This window comes from Equus quagga, chromosome 14, assembly GCF_021613505.1.
Source record: "Equus quagga isolate Etosha38 chromosome 14, UCLA_HA_Equagga_1.0, whole genome shotgun sequence".
Lineage (NCBI taxonomy): Eukaryota > Metazoa > Chordata > Mammalia > Perissodactyla > Equidae > Equus > Equus quagga.
Window position 1 is genome coordinate 14,507,089 of NC_060280.1, and position 21,088 is coordinate 14,528,176.

The following is a 21,088-nucleotide window of genomic DNA, read 5'->3' on the forward strand; positions in this document are numbered from 1 at the left end:
TGGACACAAGAAGTATTAACTACAAAAGAAAAGCTCAATAAATTGGACTTCATCAAAGTTAAGAATTTCTATTCATCAGAAGACACCATTAATTGAATGAAAAAGCAAACTACAGGCTAAGAGTCTATATTCTCAATAAATGTACCCAACAAAGAATTCGTATGCAGAATATATTTTTTAAAGTTTATAATTCAATAAGAAAAAGACAACTCAATTTCTTAAAATGGGCCAAAGTCTCAGACAGACATTTCACAAAAAGAAGATAACCAAATGGTCAGTAAGGATATGGAAAAATGCTCAAAATCATTACTCATCTGGAAAATGAAAATTAAAACCATCATGAGAGATCACTATGTCTCCAAGCAGGTCACAGTCAGGGCACTGCCTTGTCAGCTGTCACAAGGCTGCAAACTACTTATCCCGACTTCTGAAGCGTCCCAAAGGAGAATGAAACTCTCCTTTGGCAACTGTGGTGTTCATTATCTGTGTCTTTCCATCTCTCCTCCCTCTCTCATCCTTCTCTAAGTCTCTTCCTCTTTCTCATCACTCTTCTCTCTCCCTGTCTCTCTTTGTCTCTGCGCGTGATCAGAGGACCCACCACGTCCTGTCAGGGGTTGGTGGACGTTGTGCTTTGAGGGCTGGCCTGCTGCCAATACTGTGCTGTCAGTGCCAGGCTGTTCCCAGGAAGTGGGTCCTCCCTAGTCAGACTCTGCCCCCAAACCTGCATCCTCTGTCATCTTCTCAGTCTCCTCACCGTCTCCTTTCCCTGCCCCAGAAACTTCCTTTCCCCTGCTCCTCTCCAAACTAGCCCTTGCCCCACTCCGGAAGCTAAAGGGTGAAGACAGTAGGCCCCCACCCCTGCACCCATCCAGTGCCCTGAGTGACCCTTGCTTCCCTGCAGCACAGCTTCCCTTCTCCCAGCATGAGCATCACTCTGACATCTGATTTCTTATTCATTTTCTGCTCTCGCCAGGTTGCTCGGGGTGCAGCCAGGAAGCCCACTTTGACCAACATTTTACCCTGCTGAGCTTGGAACCCCTCATCTGACCAGACACACACACACACACACACACACACATACACACACAGGCCTCCGTCTGTGAACTCACAGGGAGAGGGAGGTGCCCAGCTCTCTTCTGACAACTCCGAGAGGAACACCACCTCCTCAACACACACCCAATCCCAGAGAAGAGGCACCAGAAATCGCAGCCCAGCCAGCTGAACACCTTCTAGCTTCTGTTAACCACATTTGTCTTCCAAAATTATTGCACGTGGCGCACAGACCAGCAGACCAGTATCTCCCTCCACCAAGTGAGAAAATCGAGACTCATGGGGATTAGGAAACTTCCTGTGGCTCCTCAGCAAACTGGTGGCAAAGGAAGGGCTGGGCCCAGGGTCTCTCCGATGACCCCCAACCTGGGGACAAGGTCTGTTTGGGGACCCAAGAACATGGGTTCAGGGCTAGAGGAATGGGGGGGGGGAGCTAGAACAAATTACCAGGATTAGATGATACAAGAGGGGGCTCAGGGCAAATCCCATATGAAGATTTGTAGTCATTCTGTCCTTGCTGAGGGACAATGTCTTTGCTCCCATCCTGCCACCCCACACAGGGGCCTGAAACTGCTCCCAGAGGCCCTGCCAGGCTGTGTCTGAGTGAAGTCAGACGCCTGCATCCTGGTCTCAGCCATGCTGCTAACAGTGGGCACGTGGCATGTATGTCCTTCCTCCCTCTGGGCCTCTATCCTCCCATCTGCAATGCGGAATAAGGCACCAGAGCTCTTCCAACAGTGTTTACTCAGTCACACAGCCAACATTGTTCACCTGTGTGCAGCCTCTTCCCTGATGGACCAAGGGGACCAGATGGTGCCTGCTGGTGGGGAAGCTCAGACTGAGCTCTGAGGCCAGGCAGGGGGAACACGCTCCAGGAGCAGCACTGAGCATGAGCATGGTGTGAGCACCCAGAGGAAGGAGAGCAGTCGGGGAGGCTGTCCAGGGAAGGAGTATTTGAGGCATGTCAGCAAGTGCAAGTGGAACATTCCACTGGGAGACCCCAGCCCAGGCAGGGGCTCCAAGACAAGGAAGCCCCTTGGACGCTCAGGGGAGGAATCCAGCGGGAAGGGGGAAATGACTCACATGTATGGCGCACTGACTCATTGTGTCCTCACAAACTGCAAGGCAATGATTATTGCTCTGCTTTCCATGTGATGAGCCCAGGGGTGGCAGGGGTGTGAGAAGGTGGTGAAGCTGGGCGTGGAGCCCAGACCTGTGTACCACACAGGCAGTGTGCTGGAGGCTGCTTGCTGGAGGGCACCTTCAGTGCCAGGCCGACAGGTTTGTATTTTGTCCAGTGAGAACTAGGGGGCTTATGAAGCATTCTGCTCCAGGAAAGCACAGGACACACTCGCTGGGGAAGCCTGGAAGCTAGAGACTTGTTAGAAGTATCCACATGCTCCGCCTAGAGGAGTCTGGCTCAGCCGGAAGAAGCGCCTGTTGCCTCGAATTTGCAAGCCCCCGCCCTCTATGCGCACACACACACATGTTACACAAGGACACACTGGCCCTGACCACCGTTTTGGGGCCCAGAGCCCACCAGCCTGGCCAGCTCCAAGAGAACACAGCCCCAGGCAGCGTGGCAGGGCTGCCGCTGCCGCTCTGGTCCACCAGGGGCCGCTGTTGCACAGCGCATGGGGACCCGGCGAGGAAGCGCTTCCTCCGCCCGCTGCCCGGAGGCCCCGCGCCTTCTCCACACTCAGGCTGGACCTTGCCTGTGGGATGCAGCCCCCCGGCCAGCCAGGCCTTCCTGCAGCCTGGGTAATACTGGCCCGTAATCTCAGCGTGAATCCTCGCGGGGAGAGGCGGAGGGGGTGGGCAGTGTGCCTAATTTTGTTCTGTCTCTTCACACCCTGGCCTCCTTCAAGTCCGCCCAACCTCTACCTTCAAGGCAGATGGAGGAGGTTGGGAGACTTTGCAGTGGGGAAGGGAACGAGCCACACTCCCTCTAGAAAGCCTCCTTGCAGGGCTGGGGAAGGTGACAATGGCAGTCCCCACTGCTGTCTGCCTGTAGGCCAGTCACAGCACAGACAGCTGACCTGGCACCCTGGGATTCTCTGCGCAGTCCTAGCTCATTCTCTGGGCAGGTGAAGGCCTAGCTGATAAGCCTAGGAGGGTTGAGCCCCAAAGAGGGATGGGGAGGCATGTGGATCTCCATTCAGAGGCATTCTCCCTCTCCCTCTCTCGAGGAGATACTCCTATATACAGAAGGGGCTGCAAGTCAAATTCACCAAAGATTTCTTACCTAGCATCCACAGCCCCTCTCTCCCCACCCAGCCTTACATATGAGAACTCACTCAATCCAGATAAGCAGCTCCCTCCCCCTGGGGTCTGCCTGCTATGCCACTACCTCTTTCAGCTAATGAGGTGGGGTGGGGAGGGGCTTGTAGCAAACTGAACCTATGGCTGGGAGCAAAAGATTGGGGTTCTCAGCCCAGGCTCTGCCTCTCCCAGTGTCTCTATGCTTTCTAGCCTCAACCTCCCCTTCTGTAAAATGGGTGTGACCATCTCTCCCTGCCTTCCTTGCAAAATGATTGTGAGAATCAAATAAGCAAAAGGATAAGAAAAACTGGTTAACTTTTCTTTTTTGCAAATATTACCTATTTCTGACCTTCTGCAACCCTACAAGGAGCAAGCAGTGGAGAGAAATTTCTGTAAAACAGTAGCTGGAATGGCAGAGCTCCCACCGCCCCCCTGCACCCCGCTCCTTCCTGCCCAGGGTCTCTGGGGTTTCAGTAGCTGGGTCCAGGCCTCTCTGTCTCTATCTCCAGCCAGCCCTTCAGATGTTAGGGCATCTCAATCCCAAGAAGCTGCCCCAGGAAACGGGGTAGGAGTGAGGGAGATGCATGCAGACAGGCAGCGGTTTCCCATCTCTTGCCACTGATGAATTTCTTCTTGGACTTGAAATTGAGCCCTCCTCCTCCTGTTCATTTTTAATTTCTCCATCGATTTTCATTAAATTCTCCCCTTGGCTCCAGCACAGGGTGAACTTCTTATTTGAAAAATAAAACAAGAGGCAGGGGGTGGTAATAAAAGGAAGCTCTCTGGAAAGCAAGATTGTCTCTGATCTCAAGGCTGGAGGAGGCAATTGTTAGAACCACCTTGGAGGTTGTCTGAGGCTGTCTGAGCACGGGGCTTTGAGTGTCCCCCACCTATTATGGCCCCGGATCTGTTGGTTCCTGCCCCTCAGATCCTCGGCCCCTCACCTGGACCACAGCCCCCAGTCCAGCTCTACTCCACAGCCCCCTCGAACCCCATCCTGGCCCCTGGCCCTGTCCAACCCCAGCCTCTGCACCAACAGTGCCCTAACCATCCCTTTAGCCACTTGGAACACCCAGAACTCTGCCAGGACTGGTGCAAAATCCCGAGGACTCAACCTTTTTGGGGTATGCAGAGTTTTCCCCAGATCAGCCTGAAAAGTTGGAGACAAAGGGGCAAGGAGGAGGGAAGGGAAGCAGACACAGGCTGAGTGCTCCTCCACACAGGCTCCAGGCTGGGGGCCCCACCCCCACTGCTGCACTGCATCATCACGGTGGCCCCACGAAGGAGGGGTCGTCCTCATTTTATGAAGAGGAAGCTGAGATCCAGAGAGGAGTGACTTGCTCCCTGGCCCCCTTGCAGCCTCACCCAAACCCCACAGTCCTCTCTTTTCTTGGTGCCCATCCACCCTCCCAGCTCTAGTCCTCCAGGAAGGCTGCCCTGACCGGCGCAGGCAGGCTGGGTCACCTGACCACCCAGGCTGAATTGGCTGCATCGGCTGTCATCAGGCTATGTGCTCTGGGGCCCTCACTCCCTCCTTGGCTTCATTTTCTTCCTCTAGTCTTCTCCAAGGTCGGGTCCAGAGGACACCACCTCCTCTTCTGGGCTCCCTGAACTCACTGAGCTCCTAAAAGGCTGATAGCCCCACCGCTGACTGGCCAGCAGAGTCCCTCTGCCTCTACCAAGGCCACTCTCCCCAGCCCACCTGGGAGCTCCTCCTTGGCACTCTGGGTCCAGCCTCAATGCTTCCTTGGTCTTGCCTTCACCAGCACCCCAGGTGGAGGTGGTACTGTGGGCCTGTGCCTCTCATGGCCTGGGACAGCCCTTCCCACTGTGTGTACTGCTGGGCCTCTCCCCACTTGGCCATCTAGGGAGGCAGGGAACACAGCTGCTTGTCTCTCCTTCCCAGAGCCCAGCACGGGGGCTGGGGGTTGAGGGGTGATTGTCTGCCAAGGACACAGGGAAGGCAGGACAGACTTCCTGAAACTCGCTGATACAGGGGGAACACGATTGTGAGGAGGCCACAGCCAGGATGAATCAGACCTCTGGAAAGAGAGAATGGAGGCTTGAAAGACCCTTCCGATACCTCTGGGGAGGGCTTTGCTGTGTTTAGACATCTCCAGCCCTGCTCGGGGAGCGTCCATGTCTGCCCTCTGCCCAGATCGACACCCAGAGCCTGGCTCCCAGGGAGCTGTTCCTGCGGTTCCCACCTCAGAAGGGCCAGCTCTTCCCAGGGCAGCACAGTATAAAGAACATGGGCTTTGGAACCAGCCAGACTTGGGTTTGGACCCAAGCTGAGGACACATAGTCTCTGAGTCTCAGTTTCCTCACCTGCAAAATGGAAAGGTTGTGAGAACTTGAGTTCCAGCCCTACCCAGCTTCTCCATCCTGTGCACCGGGTGGCCTCTTTGCACGCTGGCCCCTCCTGCTGGCATGCTAGTGCTCCCTCCTCCAACAGACAGTAACCTCCCTGAGGCCTCTGATTTCCAAACCCCAGCGAGGAGTCTCGGACCTGCTGCAATCACATGGCCACCATTTCTTCGGTGACAGGTGTTTGCCAGGCACCAGGTTACTGTACGTCTGTTCTTCTCGGACAGTCCTGGGAGGGAGACGTCATCACGCCCATTTGACTGATGAGGAAGTCATGCTTCTGGGAAGCTAAGCAACTTTCCCAGGGAAATGCATCCAAGATCATAGGTAGAGAAGTCTGGGTTCCAACCCAGGAGAGCCTGGCTCTCAGAGGCCATGGTTTCCCCACTGCGTGAGTGAGTTAACTGAAGGAGTGAGCTGAGTAAATTAAAGTAACTGACCAACTGGATGACAGAGAAATGAAGAAGCCGATGATGAAGTGACTTCCTGTGAGTGAATGAATGAACCCTCCACTGAGTCTTTGGCCACAAATGCCCCAAAGCCAACAGAGCTGGGCATCACACGGCAGGGCTGGGGACGGATGGGGGTGCCTGGTGACCCGACTAGACCCACACCTCCGCCGCTGAGGTCTGTGCATGATTTAATGAACCTCTTCAAGGTTGGATGGGAGTGGGGGGAACCACATGACAGAGATGAATTTCACCAAATCCAGTGCATTTCTTACTGCCAATTAATTAAGCGAGCCTCAGCGTGGTGGCCAGGCCAGTAAATCAGGGGAAGGCTGGGACTTTGACATTATCTGATTAGGGCATGACTGTGCCGGGGGAGTGGGCGGCTGGCAAGAGCCCCTGGGCACTGCTTCAGCACCCCGCCTTCACCCCCCCCACCCAGTCCTTGGATTTCCCCACTGTAAGCACTGACAATGGTCCACCACACCACAGCCTGAGGCCAGCGCTCAGCCATCTGGATCACAGATGGTGACAGGTGTGGGCCAAGTCCTCCCTGGGTGTCTCTGGAACTTCTCAGAACTTGGGAAGCAGCATGATGCGGAGGAAAACAGTGTGGACATTGGCCTCACAATATCAGATTTAAGTCCTGGGTTCGCCTAATGGTTCGCGGCCCAGGCTGGCTCTGACTGGGCAGAGCTGCTATTAAATTACTGCAAAGCCATTTATTAGCTGTGTGCTCTTGAGCAAGTTGCTTCAAGTCTCTGAGTCTCCCTTCCTTCCATAAACAATGAGGATAATAACAGTGCCAATGGATTAACGATTAAATGACACAAGGAAAGGAGGGGCTTAGCAAAGTGCTCGCTCAAAGCAAGTATGTGGTATGTGGTAGGGATTGTCCTTTTTGTCATCATCGTGACGTCCTTATTACCTGATAGAACAGGGGTCCACCAACATTTGCTGCAGAGGGCCAGATAGTAAATATTTTTGACTTTGCGGGCCCTATGGGCTCTTGCAATGATCGATTCTGCTGTTGTGAGGTGAAAGCAGACACAGACAACCCCTCAACAATGAGAACAGCAGTACTCCCATAAAACTATGGATCAAAAATTTGAATTTCACATAACTTTCCTCTGACACAAAACGTTATTCTTCTGATTTTTTTCAACCATTTAAAAATGAGAAAACCACTCTTAGCTCATGGGCCATATATACAAAAGCAGGCAGCAGGCTGACTCTGGCCCGCAGGCCGCAGCTTACCCCCTCTGCTCCAGGAGGCCAGCTCCATGGGGACAGGGGTTGTTTGTTCTGTTCACTGCTGTGCTCCCGGCACCTAAAACAGTGCCTGGCAAACAGCAGAGAGTCAATAAATATTTGCTGAATGAGTGCATTACAAGCCATTTGATTCTGTGCAACAAGTCATTTCACCTCTATAGGCCTTGGCTTCTGCATCTGTGCAATGGGGATGCTTGCACACAAGGCCTCAAATGTGCAGGCATCCAGTGAAATGAAAATGCATGTGGAGCCGCTGTGCAAGCCCCACACTTGCTGTACAATGTAGTTGCTGTTTCAGGCCCTCGGGGGGCTCTTCCCCTCTCCCTCCTACTCAGTGCCTGGCACAGAGCGGGTGTTTCAGGAATGTCCATGTCTGGAAGTGTCTGACCTGGAGGACGGGATGCCCAGATAGGCTTCCTTCTCCTGTGCCAGCTGGGGGTGGAGGATTAGGACCTTGGCCAGGAGCAGCAAGGTGGCGGCGGTTTAGCTGTGGGGACCTTTTGGGGCTCTGAGAGTATCTATGAGACCAGCAAGGCGGGAGGCAGACTGGGGATTGGACTCAGACAGACGGGGTCCAAATCCTGGCTCCGAAACTTACTATGTGATTTTAGGCAAGTCATTTAAACTGCCTGAGCCTCAGTTTCCTCGTCTTTAGGAAGGAGATGTGAATAGTGCTCACCTTACCAGGTTTTGGTGGGTTAATGAAGGGATGTGTGGAAGAGGCTAACTCAGTCTCGGGCACTGAGTAAGCACTCAGATGATGCTTGCGGGGCAGGTGGCCCATCTGGCCTGGCCAACATGCATTTGTGCCTTCTGGCTTTGGAGCAGCATTGAGAAGGTGGAAGGAAAAATTACCTCCAGCGTTCCCAGCCACACAGGTTTTCAACTCTAAACAAAAAACCCTGCCGGTTTTCTTCCCTGGATTGAAATTTCCCTGCTGCTCTGCAAACCCTCTACAGCCAAGAAATCCACTGCTCTTAGAGGATCGGCAATTCCAGTCCCTGCTCTTTTCTCCTCCTATTCTTCCTGCCAATAAGTGTGAAAGAAGATGAGAAACAAATCCTGCCTGGCCATTTTTCCACTGTCCAAGGAAGAAGATTTTATGGGAAAAGAGAAGATTTTTCAGCACATGAAGCTGGAGATGCTCAATGCATTTGCTTCATGAAGTCTGTCCGTCTGTCTACCTATCTCGCCACCGCCCCCTCCTCCATTTAGCCATCTAGGTGAGCACACACATACAAAGGCTTCCGACCCCGTGGGAGGGGACACTCTATTCAGAGGAACTGGCACTAGCTCCTCCACTACCTTGCTGTGTGGCCTCAGATAAATTACCTCCCCATTCTGAGCCACAGCCTTCCTGTCTATAAAATGAGCAGATTCCCCATCCACTCTCCATCCACAGCTACGAGCATCTCTGAGCCGTGATCCTGTGACCCTGTCTCTCACTAGATTTGGAAAGAGGTCGGGCATAAAGTAAGATGACCATCTGTCTGGGAGTCCAGACCAAAGTCAAGAAGCTGGGGGTAGGGTGTGGGTTTTCTGGGCGGTCGGGACCAGAGTGTGAGACACAGATGCAGAGCAGTTTGCTTGTACCATCCCCACATAGACCAGTCACAGGAACAGACTCACGGTACTTCCCCCAACCCTGCAAGCACCACAACTGTCACCAGGCCATATCAGGCCTTTCTACCTTTCTTCCATAAAAATTTTCAGCATCTTTCCTTGAAACTTGCTTGGCCTGGGGTGAGCGGAGTTAGAGGGGAGGTGGTGATCTGACAGGCCCAGGCGCCTCAGCTCCAGGCCAACCTAGGGCGACATGACTCGTTCCAGCTCTCACCTCCCACTGGCCCCAGGGTGCAGGGCTGAAGCTGCTCCTCCACCGGGACCTGAGTGGGTCTGAGCCTGCAGAAGGGCCCTCAGGCACTCTAACCAGGAGGGTTGGGGAGGCCTGGACTGCCATTTAGGGATTTCTCAACCAAGGACACGCTTGGCCTTAGGCCTCAGTTTCCCTTACCCAAGCCCTCTAGCCCCGGGGGAGCCCTACCTGCTTGCCAAGGCATCCAACCCCACCCTGCTCTTGCCTGTTCTGTCCCCGAGGAGCTGGATCCTGTTCCTCCTGCTGGGGTCCTGCGGTGAGCGAAGGACCAACTGCCCCGAACCTCGACACCACTCCCTACCTGACTTGCCTGCCTCCTGCTGTGTTCCACCCACTGGACTTTGTCGGCCACTCCTCCCAGGAGGTGCTGAGCTCCCCTCTGGGCCCTACCTTTCCTGCCCGAGCTCCTCAGTCCCCAGCCCCTTCACGTCTTCATCAACTTCCCTAGTCAAGATCCCAGCAGCCCCATCTGAATGAGGCCTGGGAAAATGAGGGGCTCAGGGGACTTGCTCCCTGAAGAGGCGCACATGGCCCCCAGGAGGTCTGTCCCCCTCCACCGTCCGCCTGGCTCAGGCACCTCAGCGCCCCCCCAGCCAGCCAGCTTGGCTCTTACCTTCTCCAGCTGGTGGACGCCCTCTTCCACGCAGCAGATGGAGGCCAGCGTGCGCAGTGCCTGGGGGTACAAGCAGCGGAAGCTGTCCTGCCGGCAGACCTTGAAGAGCGCCACGACCCCACCCTCCTGCCAAGGAAAAGAAAGTGTCACAGGACCTCACTGTGTGACCTTTGCTGGGCTGGACAAGAATAAGTGACATCCCTCAGTCAGCAGTATGCTTTTGGGTCTATAGGATGGGAAAATATGCCCCGTCAAAGTATGCTGCTTTGGCGTAAGGATTATTTTGAGCTAAAGGTAATTGAGAAGAAGCAGAACAAGAAAAGATCTCTGCCCTCCCCCATTTGCTTAAAAGTAAGACATAAATCTACAAAGATGCCCCCCTCCCGTCTCTGCCAGGAAAGACAAAAGTTAATCACCCAAGACAACTTTAGACCGTTCTCAGCCTGGAGACAGCACTGGAGGAATCTACATAACTTTACTAACCAGACTTTATCTATGATTAGTTTCCCATGTATTTGCCTTCCCATAATTTGCCACCCCTAGAGACTCAAGGTCCTTTTCCTTTATCATGTCACTTCTCTAAAAATGTATGGTTCCTTTGCTAAGATGCTATATAAGCCCAAGTTCTAACCAATCCTTTGAGTTACTCATCTCCGATGCTCTCGTGTGTGAGTGAAATGCATATGCTAACAAACTTCTGTTTGTTTTTCTCTTATTAATCTGTCTTTCGTCAGCCCAATTTACAGGGCACCAGCCAGAGAACCTAAAAGGTAGTAGAAAAAAAGATTTTTTTTCCTCCCTTACAGTTCCTACACACACACACTTGCCATGCTCACATGCATGCTGCAGTGAAATGCTATCTCCAGAAATAACGTCACCCTCGATAGTCCAAACTGGAGGTGGGATCCCCCAAATGCTTCTGGGGCTGGAGGGCAGGCATATTTGCTAGGGCCTGGCTCAACACCATCCAATGCTGCTCCCACACTCCTGGCAACTCCTCTCAGCAGTCTGCCATGGAGCAAGCCTGGAGGCATCTGAAATAGGTTCTAGAAACAAATCTAAGGCAGGTGAAGGGAACTAAAGCCTAGATGCCCAGTGCTGGTTCTCGCTCTGCCCCCACCCACCCATTACTTCTCAGATTCTCCCAACCACCATGGCAGGCCCACAAAAAGGAGTTTCATTTATCTCAATGCTATAATTTATTCCCATTTTGTGATGGAAAAAAATGAAGTCCAGATGGGTGAAATAACTTGTCCCAAATCCACATTCTCCTTGCTTTCACTCTTTTACTCCAGTTTGTAAAAAAAAAAAAAAAAAAAAGCAAAAAACCTTTAGGACCAATCAGCCAGCTCTCGAATGTGAGTGTGTACTTTCTGTTTTGTGAGCTCTGTTCGTGGAAGCCCCTTGAACTTGAGGAGACTTCCCAGGAGAAGTCTGGGAGGACTTCTGGGAAGAAGCTGGGAGTGAGTGAGGCGCTCATCCTAACTGGTCATATTTATTCCATAACAGTCACTGGAGCCACCTTAGTTCTCGGAGCAAAGTGAGGCAGCTAATAGATCACAAAGGTGACTCATCAAGGTGCCCAGCAAACTGGTGGCAACACCAATGCCGGCATCCAGGGCAGGAGAAGCTGGGTACCCCCCAGCTGGCTTTGCCTGTTTCCTCCTCTCCCCTTCCCTGAGCGCTGGAAGATCCCCAGGGGGTGGCAGCAGTGAAGAATGTGGGAGCATGTGATCTGACCTTAATCCTGAGGGACACTCCCCTTTAACCTCCCTTTTGCTGGTTCTGACTAAGCCCCTGCTCTCTGTCCCCCAAAACTAAGAAAAATGTTACAAGAAGAAGATGGGTTCAGCTAAATACCACCACCCCCTGTCTCATTTTTGAGAACTCTTTCAACAAAAAATACACTGAGCACCTCCAATGCACCAGGCGCTGTCCCGTGTTCTGAGGACGCAGCAGCAATGACCGAAAGGACAATGGACAAGCAAGTGGAAGGGGAAGTGAGGACCACCACTGCCCAGCACAGACTCACTCAAACAAGTCACCCCAGCTCTTCCTTCTTCTCACCCACAAAAAGGCACAGAGACCTTTTCATCCTAAGAGTTTAGCAACATATTTTTGCAGAGACCAAGATGGAAGCGTCCGACTTAGGGGGAGCTGATCATTTCTGACATTTTATAACCAGCTAAGAGTGGTCCTTAACTTTTATATTCTTACTTCCTTTTGGGTTGTTCATTTGGTGGGAAAAGGGTACATCTCAGGGCTGGTAAATTCATTCACACAGCCAAAAAACACTAATGGTTTATTAGATGGCAGATACTGTGCTGAGCACTGAGCACACTGCCTCAGTCCCCATCCACACTGAACTCACAGTCTGGCAGGAAGACAATTTTAAAAAATACAAATCTGCATAGACAAGCAGTGTAATGGGGGGCTGCAGGTTTAAAGGATCACAGAGCAGGAACCCCTAACATAATCTGAGGGGGTTTGCAGAAGGGTCAAAGAGAAACACTGTGGTTTTAAATGCACATCATTACTCCGATAAAAATACGCTCTGGTACTGGACAAGCCCCTCTCTGATTGCATGCTCCACAATCCTTTATCCCTGCGCTTTATGCCCAGGGCTCCTCAGACATCTGATGAGGGTTCTGCATGAAGATCCTACTCAGAGAGTCACTGAAGTAAAATCGAGTTACTCTTTAAAGTGAGAAAACAGAAAGCAGAGTCCTAAGCTCTTTTCAGCCTAACTTTATGGTCGTTAATGACCTCCTTCCAGATGTAAATATTTAGATACATGTATATATATATATATATATATATATATTTATTTATATTTATATTTAAATATATATATTTATATTTACTCATATATATTGTATAAATATTATTTATATAAGCAGAATAATAGACAATAGATGAATGATAGATATGATAAATAAATGATAGAGAGCCATAAATAAGTGATAGATAGATAGATATTTACGTCTGGAGCAGACAACGAAGACATGATGCCAAAGAACACAGGCTGAGAGCCAGGATCCGTGTGGAGCCGTCCTTTGGCTCAGGAGGCACTGAGCCCAGCATAACTGTATTTAAGCCTCTGCATGCATTTGCATTGGATTCTCATTACATCCTTTCCTAATCCTATGAAAAATGGCCTTAGCATTTTTAGCTACTGGGAGAGGAAGGAAGGACATCCTGAACCCAGACTGAGGGGATTCTGGTTCAAATCCTGGCTCTGCTGCAGGGTACCTTTGGCTGAAAATGGGGTCCTGACAGCTACATGACAGAGCTGTTGGGGGAGCAATTGAGTGAATGTCTGTGAAGGGCCTGCACCAGCTCTGGACAGCAGGGTGAGGGTCAGGCTGCGGAAAGCTTCCTGGTTGGAAGAGTGTCTCATACTCTCGTGAAAGGTGTCCTGAGGGCTGGAACACGTGGGAGCGAGAGGAGGAAGGACGCCACAGAGGAAGTGAGGTAGATTAGTGGCATGGACCACCCTGAAGCCCCCATCAAGGACCCAAGAGGAGCACCCATCTTAGAGCAGAGCCCAGAATTGCTGGAGCTAGCAGAATGACACTGTTGGCCAGAGCTTGCTTCATTTTATAGAAAGCTCTGGGCTCAGAGCCCAGCTGTGTCACGGTATGCATTATTCATACAGACTTGGGATAGCCCGTCATAAAGCTGGAGGAGGCTACTTGTGGGGTGTGTAGGCTAGCATTAAAGGGAATAATAGAGGAGCTGGGGTGGGGGCAATTTTGACAAAGCACACAGAATTTTCTGTGCTCTGTACTCAGGAACGGATGGGGTTTGCCACCACCATCATAGGGAGGACTGGCTTTATTCGGCCTTCAGAGGAACCCAAGAGGCTGAGAGGACAGACCTCAGACAGGCTGCCCAAATCATCCCCTGGAGACAGTTCAGATGGATGGAGGACCCAAAGACAGAGCACCCTGGGCCCCAAAGAGGTGGCTGGGAAAGGTCACTGGGAGGACCTGCCCCATCTCTCTCACAACGTTGGGCGCATTTCCTGAGCATCAGTGGTGAGAATGCTGTGCAGGGTGTACCAGGGACTCCCAGCCTATACACCACCGTCAGGACTTCAAACCCAACGCAGTGATCCCGCGAGAGAAACCAATCTCGCCATCTTCCAGGCTGGAAAGGTGAGAGTCATCACCGAATCTTCCCTCTGTGCTTCAACCTTCTGTCTACTCTCTCCCAAGGACCAGAGACACGAGAAGCTGAGATTAAGATTCTGGAGTCAGCAGATCCAGTTAAAATCCTAGCTCTGCACTGAATGTGGGTTACCTTCTCTCTGAGCCTTTGTTTCTTCATCTTAAAAATGGGAATGATAATTATAACACATCATACGATTATTCAGAGGGTCAGATGAGTTAATGAATGGAAAGCTTAGCACAGTGCTTGCCGTATAGAAAGGATGCAGTAAATAATAAAGGTTGTGGAAGGGGGGAGGAGGGCAGAGGGAGGAAGGGGGTGAGAAAGAGGAGGAAGGCAGGAGGAAGGGGAGGAGCAGGTGCTGCTGAGAGGCAGGTCAGAATAGGAACCAAGAGCCGAGCCTCTGCTGCCGAACAGCCAGGGTCAAATTCCAGCTCAGTCACTTACTACCCGTGTGACCTTCTAGCTGTCTCAGCTTCTCCACCTGCACATGGGGATAAGTAGTATCTACCATAGAGGATTGTCATGAGGTTTAAATAGGTTATTAAGTAAAAAGCCCTTAGAACATTATCTGGCATGTAGTAAATACTATATAGAGGTTTATTTTTTATTTCTACTACTACTAAAGCACCACCACCTCTAGCATCATCAAAGGTGACCACCTCTAGCTCTAGAAATCTCAAGTTCTGAGGGCCGGCCCAGCGGCATAGTGGTTGAGTTCATGGGCTCTGCTTTGGCAGCAAGGGGTTGGTGGGTGCAGATCCTGGGCGCAGACCTACGCGCCACTCATCAAGCCATGCTGTGGTGGCATCCTACACAGAAGAACTAAAAGGACTCATAACTATGGTATTCAACTATGTACTTGGGCTTTGGGGAGAAAAAAAAAAGAAGAGGAATATTGGCAGCAGACGTTAGCTCAGGGCCAATCTTCCTTGCAAAAAAATTAAAAAGAAAAGAAATCTCAGGTTCTCCCATTTCTTCCCTACTCCTGACAATGCCTCCCAGTGCCAGCCTTCACCAGCCTCATGCCTGGCGTGGGCGCGCTGACTGTTGTGTGTTATACCAGGAGCAGAGAAAGAGGAAATCCTGATGAAGAGGGAAACAGAATTGTTGAAACAGAGGCTTCGCCTGGAAGGGGAAGTACCCTAAGTCTCTTAGCCAACTGAGCTGGTGAAATAGAAAGAACATTGACTCCGGAGCTGGACAAATGTAGTTTCACAAGTCAACTGCTCAAGGTACTCAAATACCGTGAGTCCTGGTGTCCAGTAAATAGAGTCACTGAGACCCATCTCAGAGGGGGCACGTAGCTAAGATATGATGACTGTTGATAGTGCCCAGCACTGGGCCTGGCACATTGAAAGCAACCAGTAACAGTCATTCTTGTTGTTGTTATTATTCATATTCGCTGAGACACATGTATTCCTTGGGCAGGCTCTGGTAGGGTATAGCCCATCTCCACACTCAAAGGGCCATCCAAATCTTTAAACAACTACTGGTCGTAGTTCTTAAGAACCCAGGCTGGTATTGGGATGGAAGATAGTTGAGTAGCTGAGGAGGGGGTCCCCGCCCAGGCCTTCTCCCCTGCTTTCTACCACTGGAAATATTTGGATCAATATTTAACCAGACGTAAGTCCTGGTTCCCAGAGGAGACCAACGCCACCTTTGGCTAGCCCCTTCTCTGCTTTTCTGAAGTGGAGCACAAATGTGAGTGGCGGTAGGAGCCGTCTACAACTCAGGCAGACGGAGCTTGGCACATGAGGTCCTGGAGCAGACCGAGAGCTTTAGCAAAGTTTCCGTCCCAGGAAACTTGAAGGCCTGTTATTTCCAAAACGTAAAACCTCTTCTGGCCCCACGCGCCACTCAGAAGAGGTCCTTGCCCCTTCCACTCCTCACATCCACACCGGGAGCCCAAACCCAGCCAGTATTTGCGCCTCATTTTGAAAGGCGAAAATAGTCATCGTTCCAAAAGAGAGCCAGCTAATTTCTGCTTGAAGGCAATCCAACTGATGTTGAATCAGTTTCAGCCCCAGGTTGGAGCCCCTCTGTGTCCCCCACAGCACCAAGGAGACAGACCTCTGCAGGGTCCACACTCTTGACCAAGCTGAATGATGGAGTCACAGAATCCCTGGAGAGGACCGACCTGATGCCATCCTTTCCATTCCCTGGGCCCCCAAAACACCACAGGCTTTCCAAGTTAAATCATTCTCAGAGAGAGTAATGGTCCCCAACCTAAGCAGCACATTAGAATCACCTGGAATGCTAAAATATCCACCCCAGGCTCCATTCTAAACCAATTAAATCTGAATCAGAACATTTTTAAAGCTCCCTAGTGATTCTAATGTGCATACAGCGTTGAGAAATTCTGAGTCACACTTTGGCCCAAGAACCTGAAGGGCCGAGGATTGAATCAGAAGCCACCACTGTGGGCCTAGACGGTGAACTCTGAATTAAAGAGCTGGGTTCCAATTCTGACTCCTCTCTTTAACAATTGTGTCTCCCTGAGCGAGTTCCTGAAACCCTTTCTTCAGCTACAGATGGGAACAACAAGGCACTTACTTCATAGGATGGTTGTGCGATGCAAAGGAAATAATGTATGTGAGGCATTCAGCATGGTGGACAGCAGTGCTCAAATGTTAGACCTCTCCCCCCGCCGGAGTTAACAAGCGTTTACCCTGCTCTTTAACGGCTTGGATCAGTGATTCTGAGAGTCTGACCGCGCCTCAGAAACCCCTGTCAAGCTTGTTGAAATGTAGCTTCCCAGATCTTACCTCAGGACTTCGGTAAATCTTGGGTGGGGCAAAAGTATCTATGTTTTCCAAAACCTCCCTGAGGAATTGGGATGCAGAGTTAGGACCAGGACCCACCGAGCTGCAGCATCTTCCTGTGGCGGGTGTCTTAAGTCAACTGAAGGACGGAACTTTGCTTCCAATTAGATCACTGGTTCTATTCCCAGTGATGATGTCATTTCTCAAGTAAAAACGTGAAAATGAAACAGACCCAAGTGAGGTCCTAGGATTACCAGTTGGCTATATTTGCCCTAAATGTTTGGACCTCAAGTGCACGGGCAAATTGACCGTGAAGCCAATGAATTACAACTCCCATTGTAACTGAAGAAAACCACTGTCCTTTTCAATGTTTCCTTCCCTTTATGTAGTAGTGGAGTGGCTACAGGAATTTTGGGGGTCCAGGCAAGAACTTGAGTTGGGGGATATATTCAGCTTGGGTTTGGTGTGATATGTGGAGATGAGGAAGAAGGGTTGATATTTATAACAGACATCTTTCATAAAGAAAGATGATAAGCAGAGAATAAAATCAGAGGGATCAGCCACTATTAAAGATGGAGACACCAAGGCCCAGAGAGGGGAGATGACTCTTTCAACATCACACAGCAAGCAAGTGCTGGAGTCAGGACAGACTTCCTGAGCCAGCTGTCCCAGCAATCTAGCTTCCTCACACTCTCCCTAGGCCAGTCATTTTGGCCCCAAACCATGAAGCTCACCTTGGCTATGATGCGGCACAAGGCAGCTCCCTCCTGGGTCAAGCTGAACAGGTTCCCTGTGGTGGATTCCGTGGTGTAGATATTGTCCGAGGCATCGATTTTTCTCACCAGTGCCTACGAAAAGAGAGCAAAGTCTGATGGTTACTCACCCCCATCTACCCTCTGCTCATCTTCCTTAGTGGAATACCAATGGGTCCATGCTCCTAGGAGCCCCCTAAATCTATAATCCTGTCCCATCCACCATCCCACTATGGGGGTGATGAGGTTCTAGCTTTGGGAAAGACATGAGTCAGCATGAGGTCTGAGCTCCATTTCAGAAATATGGGATAAATTCAAACCCTGGGGTCTGGACCACAAATGTGCCCTGCTCCAGTTGATCAGAAAATCAGCTCTCAGCATTGATGGTCCCAGCAAGCACCGTTTTGTGGTGCTACTGGCTCCTAATGAGAACAGAAACCATTAGATAAATAAATAAGCCATCAAGTTGAAAACCAATGAGTTGCTACAGCTATGACTAAAGAGTCAGCTCACTGTGGATGGCTAGCAGCCAACGGGAACTCCAGCTGAGCGATGGGTTCCGGGCTTGGGTCAAGAGAAGCACTCCACTCTACGAGAGTAGCTAACTGCTCAAGGACACTCCACGGGGTGTCTAGCCAGGCTAAAACAGCAACACGGGGCATCCTGTCAAAAAGTGGGTAACTCTGATGCTGGACTGATCAAGGCTGAGGGATCCAAGGCTGGTGGTGAGAGGGCGGGGATAACCGAACATAGGACCCAGGGAGGCCCAGGAAGAAAAGCAAATGAAAAATGTTTCAATCAATAAGATATGAAGATTATTTCTAGAAGAGTTTAGCTTATTTCTGAGATAAAGCTTTTCACGTATCTTAAAACCACTCGAAAATCAGCCATTTGCTTTGAAGCATGTGACTCATTGATTATAAATGATTCCTACCTGCTAATTCCTGCCAGTTTCTTGAGTTTCTCCTGAGAGGTATAGAGACAGAGGCTGGGAGAGTTGCCTCTGGGGGCCTCATGCAAGAAAGTAAGGCCTCCCGACATGGGTGTTCTGAGAGCCATTTTTGCAATTTCAGTTGCCACGTATATTTTAATATAGCAAATGGATTTGTTTTTAATTAACTCTGGCGTTATGAAGAAGACACTTAAAAAGAAATGAGGAGATCTGAGTTCTAGTCCCAGCTTGCATTTTTAACACACTACGTTGATGAGGAAGTATGTATACAGTTAAAAGTGTGGACTCCAGAGCCAAACATCCTGGGTTCAAATCCCCACTCTGCCACTCTGTCGATGTGTCCTAGAGCAAGGAGCTTAGCCTTTCTATGCCTCAGTTTCCTCATCTGTAAAATGGTGCAAATGACCGTGTCTATCTCTTATAAGGGTTGTATTCATCTCTTAAATTTTCCGATATATATAAAAAACTTCTAGGGCCGGCCCCGTGGCTAAGTGGTTAAGTTCACGTGCTCTGCTTCTGCACCCCAGGGTTTCACAAGTCTGGATCCTGGGCGCAGACCTAGCACCATTCATCAAGCCATGATGAGGCAGTGTCCCACTTAGCACAACCAGAAGGACCTACAACTAGAATATACAACTATGTACTGAGGGGCTTTGGGGAGAAGAAGAAGATAAAAAGGAAACTTGGCAACAGATATTAGCTCAGGGCCGATCTTTAAAAAAAAAAAAAGGAACTTCTAAAGGTACCTGGCACATGCAAGCAAAATAAAGTTGTTAGCAGTTATTATTTTGTGATCCTAGGCAATTGAGATAAACTTTGTAGGCCTCAGTTTCCCCATTTGTAAAATAATTCAAATTAAGGAGGTTTGAGGCTCAAGGTAAATGGCTCTCTCTTTTTTCTTCTTTATTTAAACTCATAGAATTCTTCACACACACGATATGCTAATCCTCTACATATGGCAGTCTAAGATTAAGTGTGTATTTAATCAAGCTACATCAAATATAAGAATTATTCCCTAAGATTTGATAGATGCCTCTTGTAAGATATTTAACAAAAGGTAAAATTAATAACCAAGATTTGTCATACAAATCTCTGTAATGAATGGGCTTCTTAGAATCTCTCCCCATCATTACCGTAAGCAGTTGCATGAGTGACACTAATGCTCGCGTGAAAATGCGGATTTCACATATTGGGGTCCTGTACCTAAAGGGTAATTACCCAATGTTCCTGATTAGTGTTTGCAGTTGAAGCAAATTAACATTAAATTAACCAATTCAAACCCAATGTCTTTTTGCAATCATCTGCTAATATTAGACCATTTACGTCTGAGAATAATTTCTTGTTAATATCTATACGCATGTATATCGTAATTATGCCTCAGATACGTCTCAGTGAATCAGCTCTCTGACAATGAAAAGTTGTAAGCATCCTTTTCACAAGGATAAATTTGGAAAGATATGAGATCAAAGGCTCCACCGGAATCGTCCAGGTCTTAAGTGTTACAGTACGTCAGAGCTGGAGGTGCCTTCAGAAGTCTCGTCCAGCTCTCACTTCAAGGTAGAGAAAACTGAGACACAGAAATCTGACCAAGGTCACACGTGTGCTAAGTGGTGAATTTGGAGCTCAACCCTGTGAATCCTACTTCCTGTTTTTAAAGTCAGAGAACCCATCTCCTGCAACAGCGGCAGGACCTGACCTGGGCAGAGATGGAGAGCTCAAAACAAAGAGAACATTCAGCCGCATTACCAGCTCTCAGCAAACTGGAGAGCGGTTCTTCATCCTGGCTTCCATTAGCATCTACGAGGCTCTACCCTATAGTGGCCGGAGCGCCTGCTGCAGGGGGAAGCGTTGACTGAGAGCCCCCGCTGCTGCCCCTCTGGATCCACCACTGTGTTCTTGCTGAGGTCATACTGCCCCTGAGCTACTCCCAGCTGCGACTGAGCACAGCCGGGGCACTCCTGTGGGCCCATGACTGCAGGTCAGAGGACTCTCTAAAGGGTGACTTCGGCTTGAAAGTTCCGAGTCTTTCCCTACTCAATTCTTCCTCAGTTGTCAGACCTGCAATATGGTTTTCCACGCATGTTCCTGCTTCCTCCTCTTCACCCGTCAGAGGCATCTCTTATCAAATGCGATCTTGGAGTCAGGTTCAAACTAACACAGTCTCTAAAATCAAGTTTTTTAGGGAAATCAAGGAAGAACTAGAGAAGTTTCAAAAATTTGCTTCAGCCTATATCATGAGAAGAGTCATGAAAGAACGGAAACAAAATAAAGAAGATAGACCAATTAGGCTGAATGACAGAACTTTTTTTTGGTGAGGAAGACTGGCCCTGAGCTAACACCTTTGCTAATCTTCCTCTACATTGTATGTAGGATGCTGCCACAGCAAGGCTTGATGAGTGGTGCGTAGGTCTGCACCTGGGATCCAAACCCACGAACCCTGGGCCACTGAAGCAGAGTGCACAAACTTAACCACTATGCCACCAGGCCAACCCTGACGGAATTTATTTTTAAGACAGGCTAGGCCGATATGAAACAAAAAAATAACATCTTGAAGACC

General features: G+C 50.0%; 1 protein-coding gene across 4 annotated transcripts in view; it reads right to left on the bottom strand.

Moving 5' to 3' along the window:
- Nucleotides 1-21,088, bottom strand: part of INSC (INSC spindle orientation adaptor protein) — a 126,755-nt gene that overhangs the window by 32,908 nt on the left and 72,759 nt on the right. For all 4 annotated transcript variants that reach the window (XM_046684833.1, XM_046684832.1, XM_046684831.1 and 1 more), the window contains exons 6-7: nt 17,562-17,675; nt 9,890-10,015 (exon numbers count right to left, since the gene is read on the bottom strand). In XM_046684833.1, the coding sequence (XP_046540789.1) occupies nt 9,890-10,015; nt 17,562-17,675 (240 nt within the window). The remainder of the gene's footprint in view (nt 1-9,889; nt 10,016-17,561; nt 17,676-21,088) is intronic.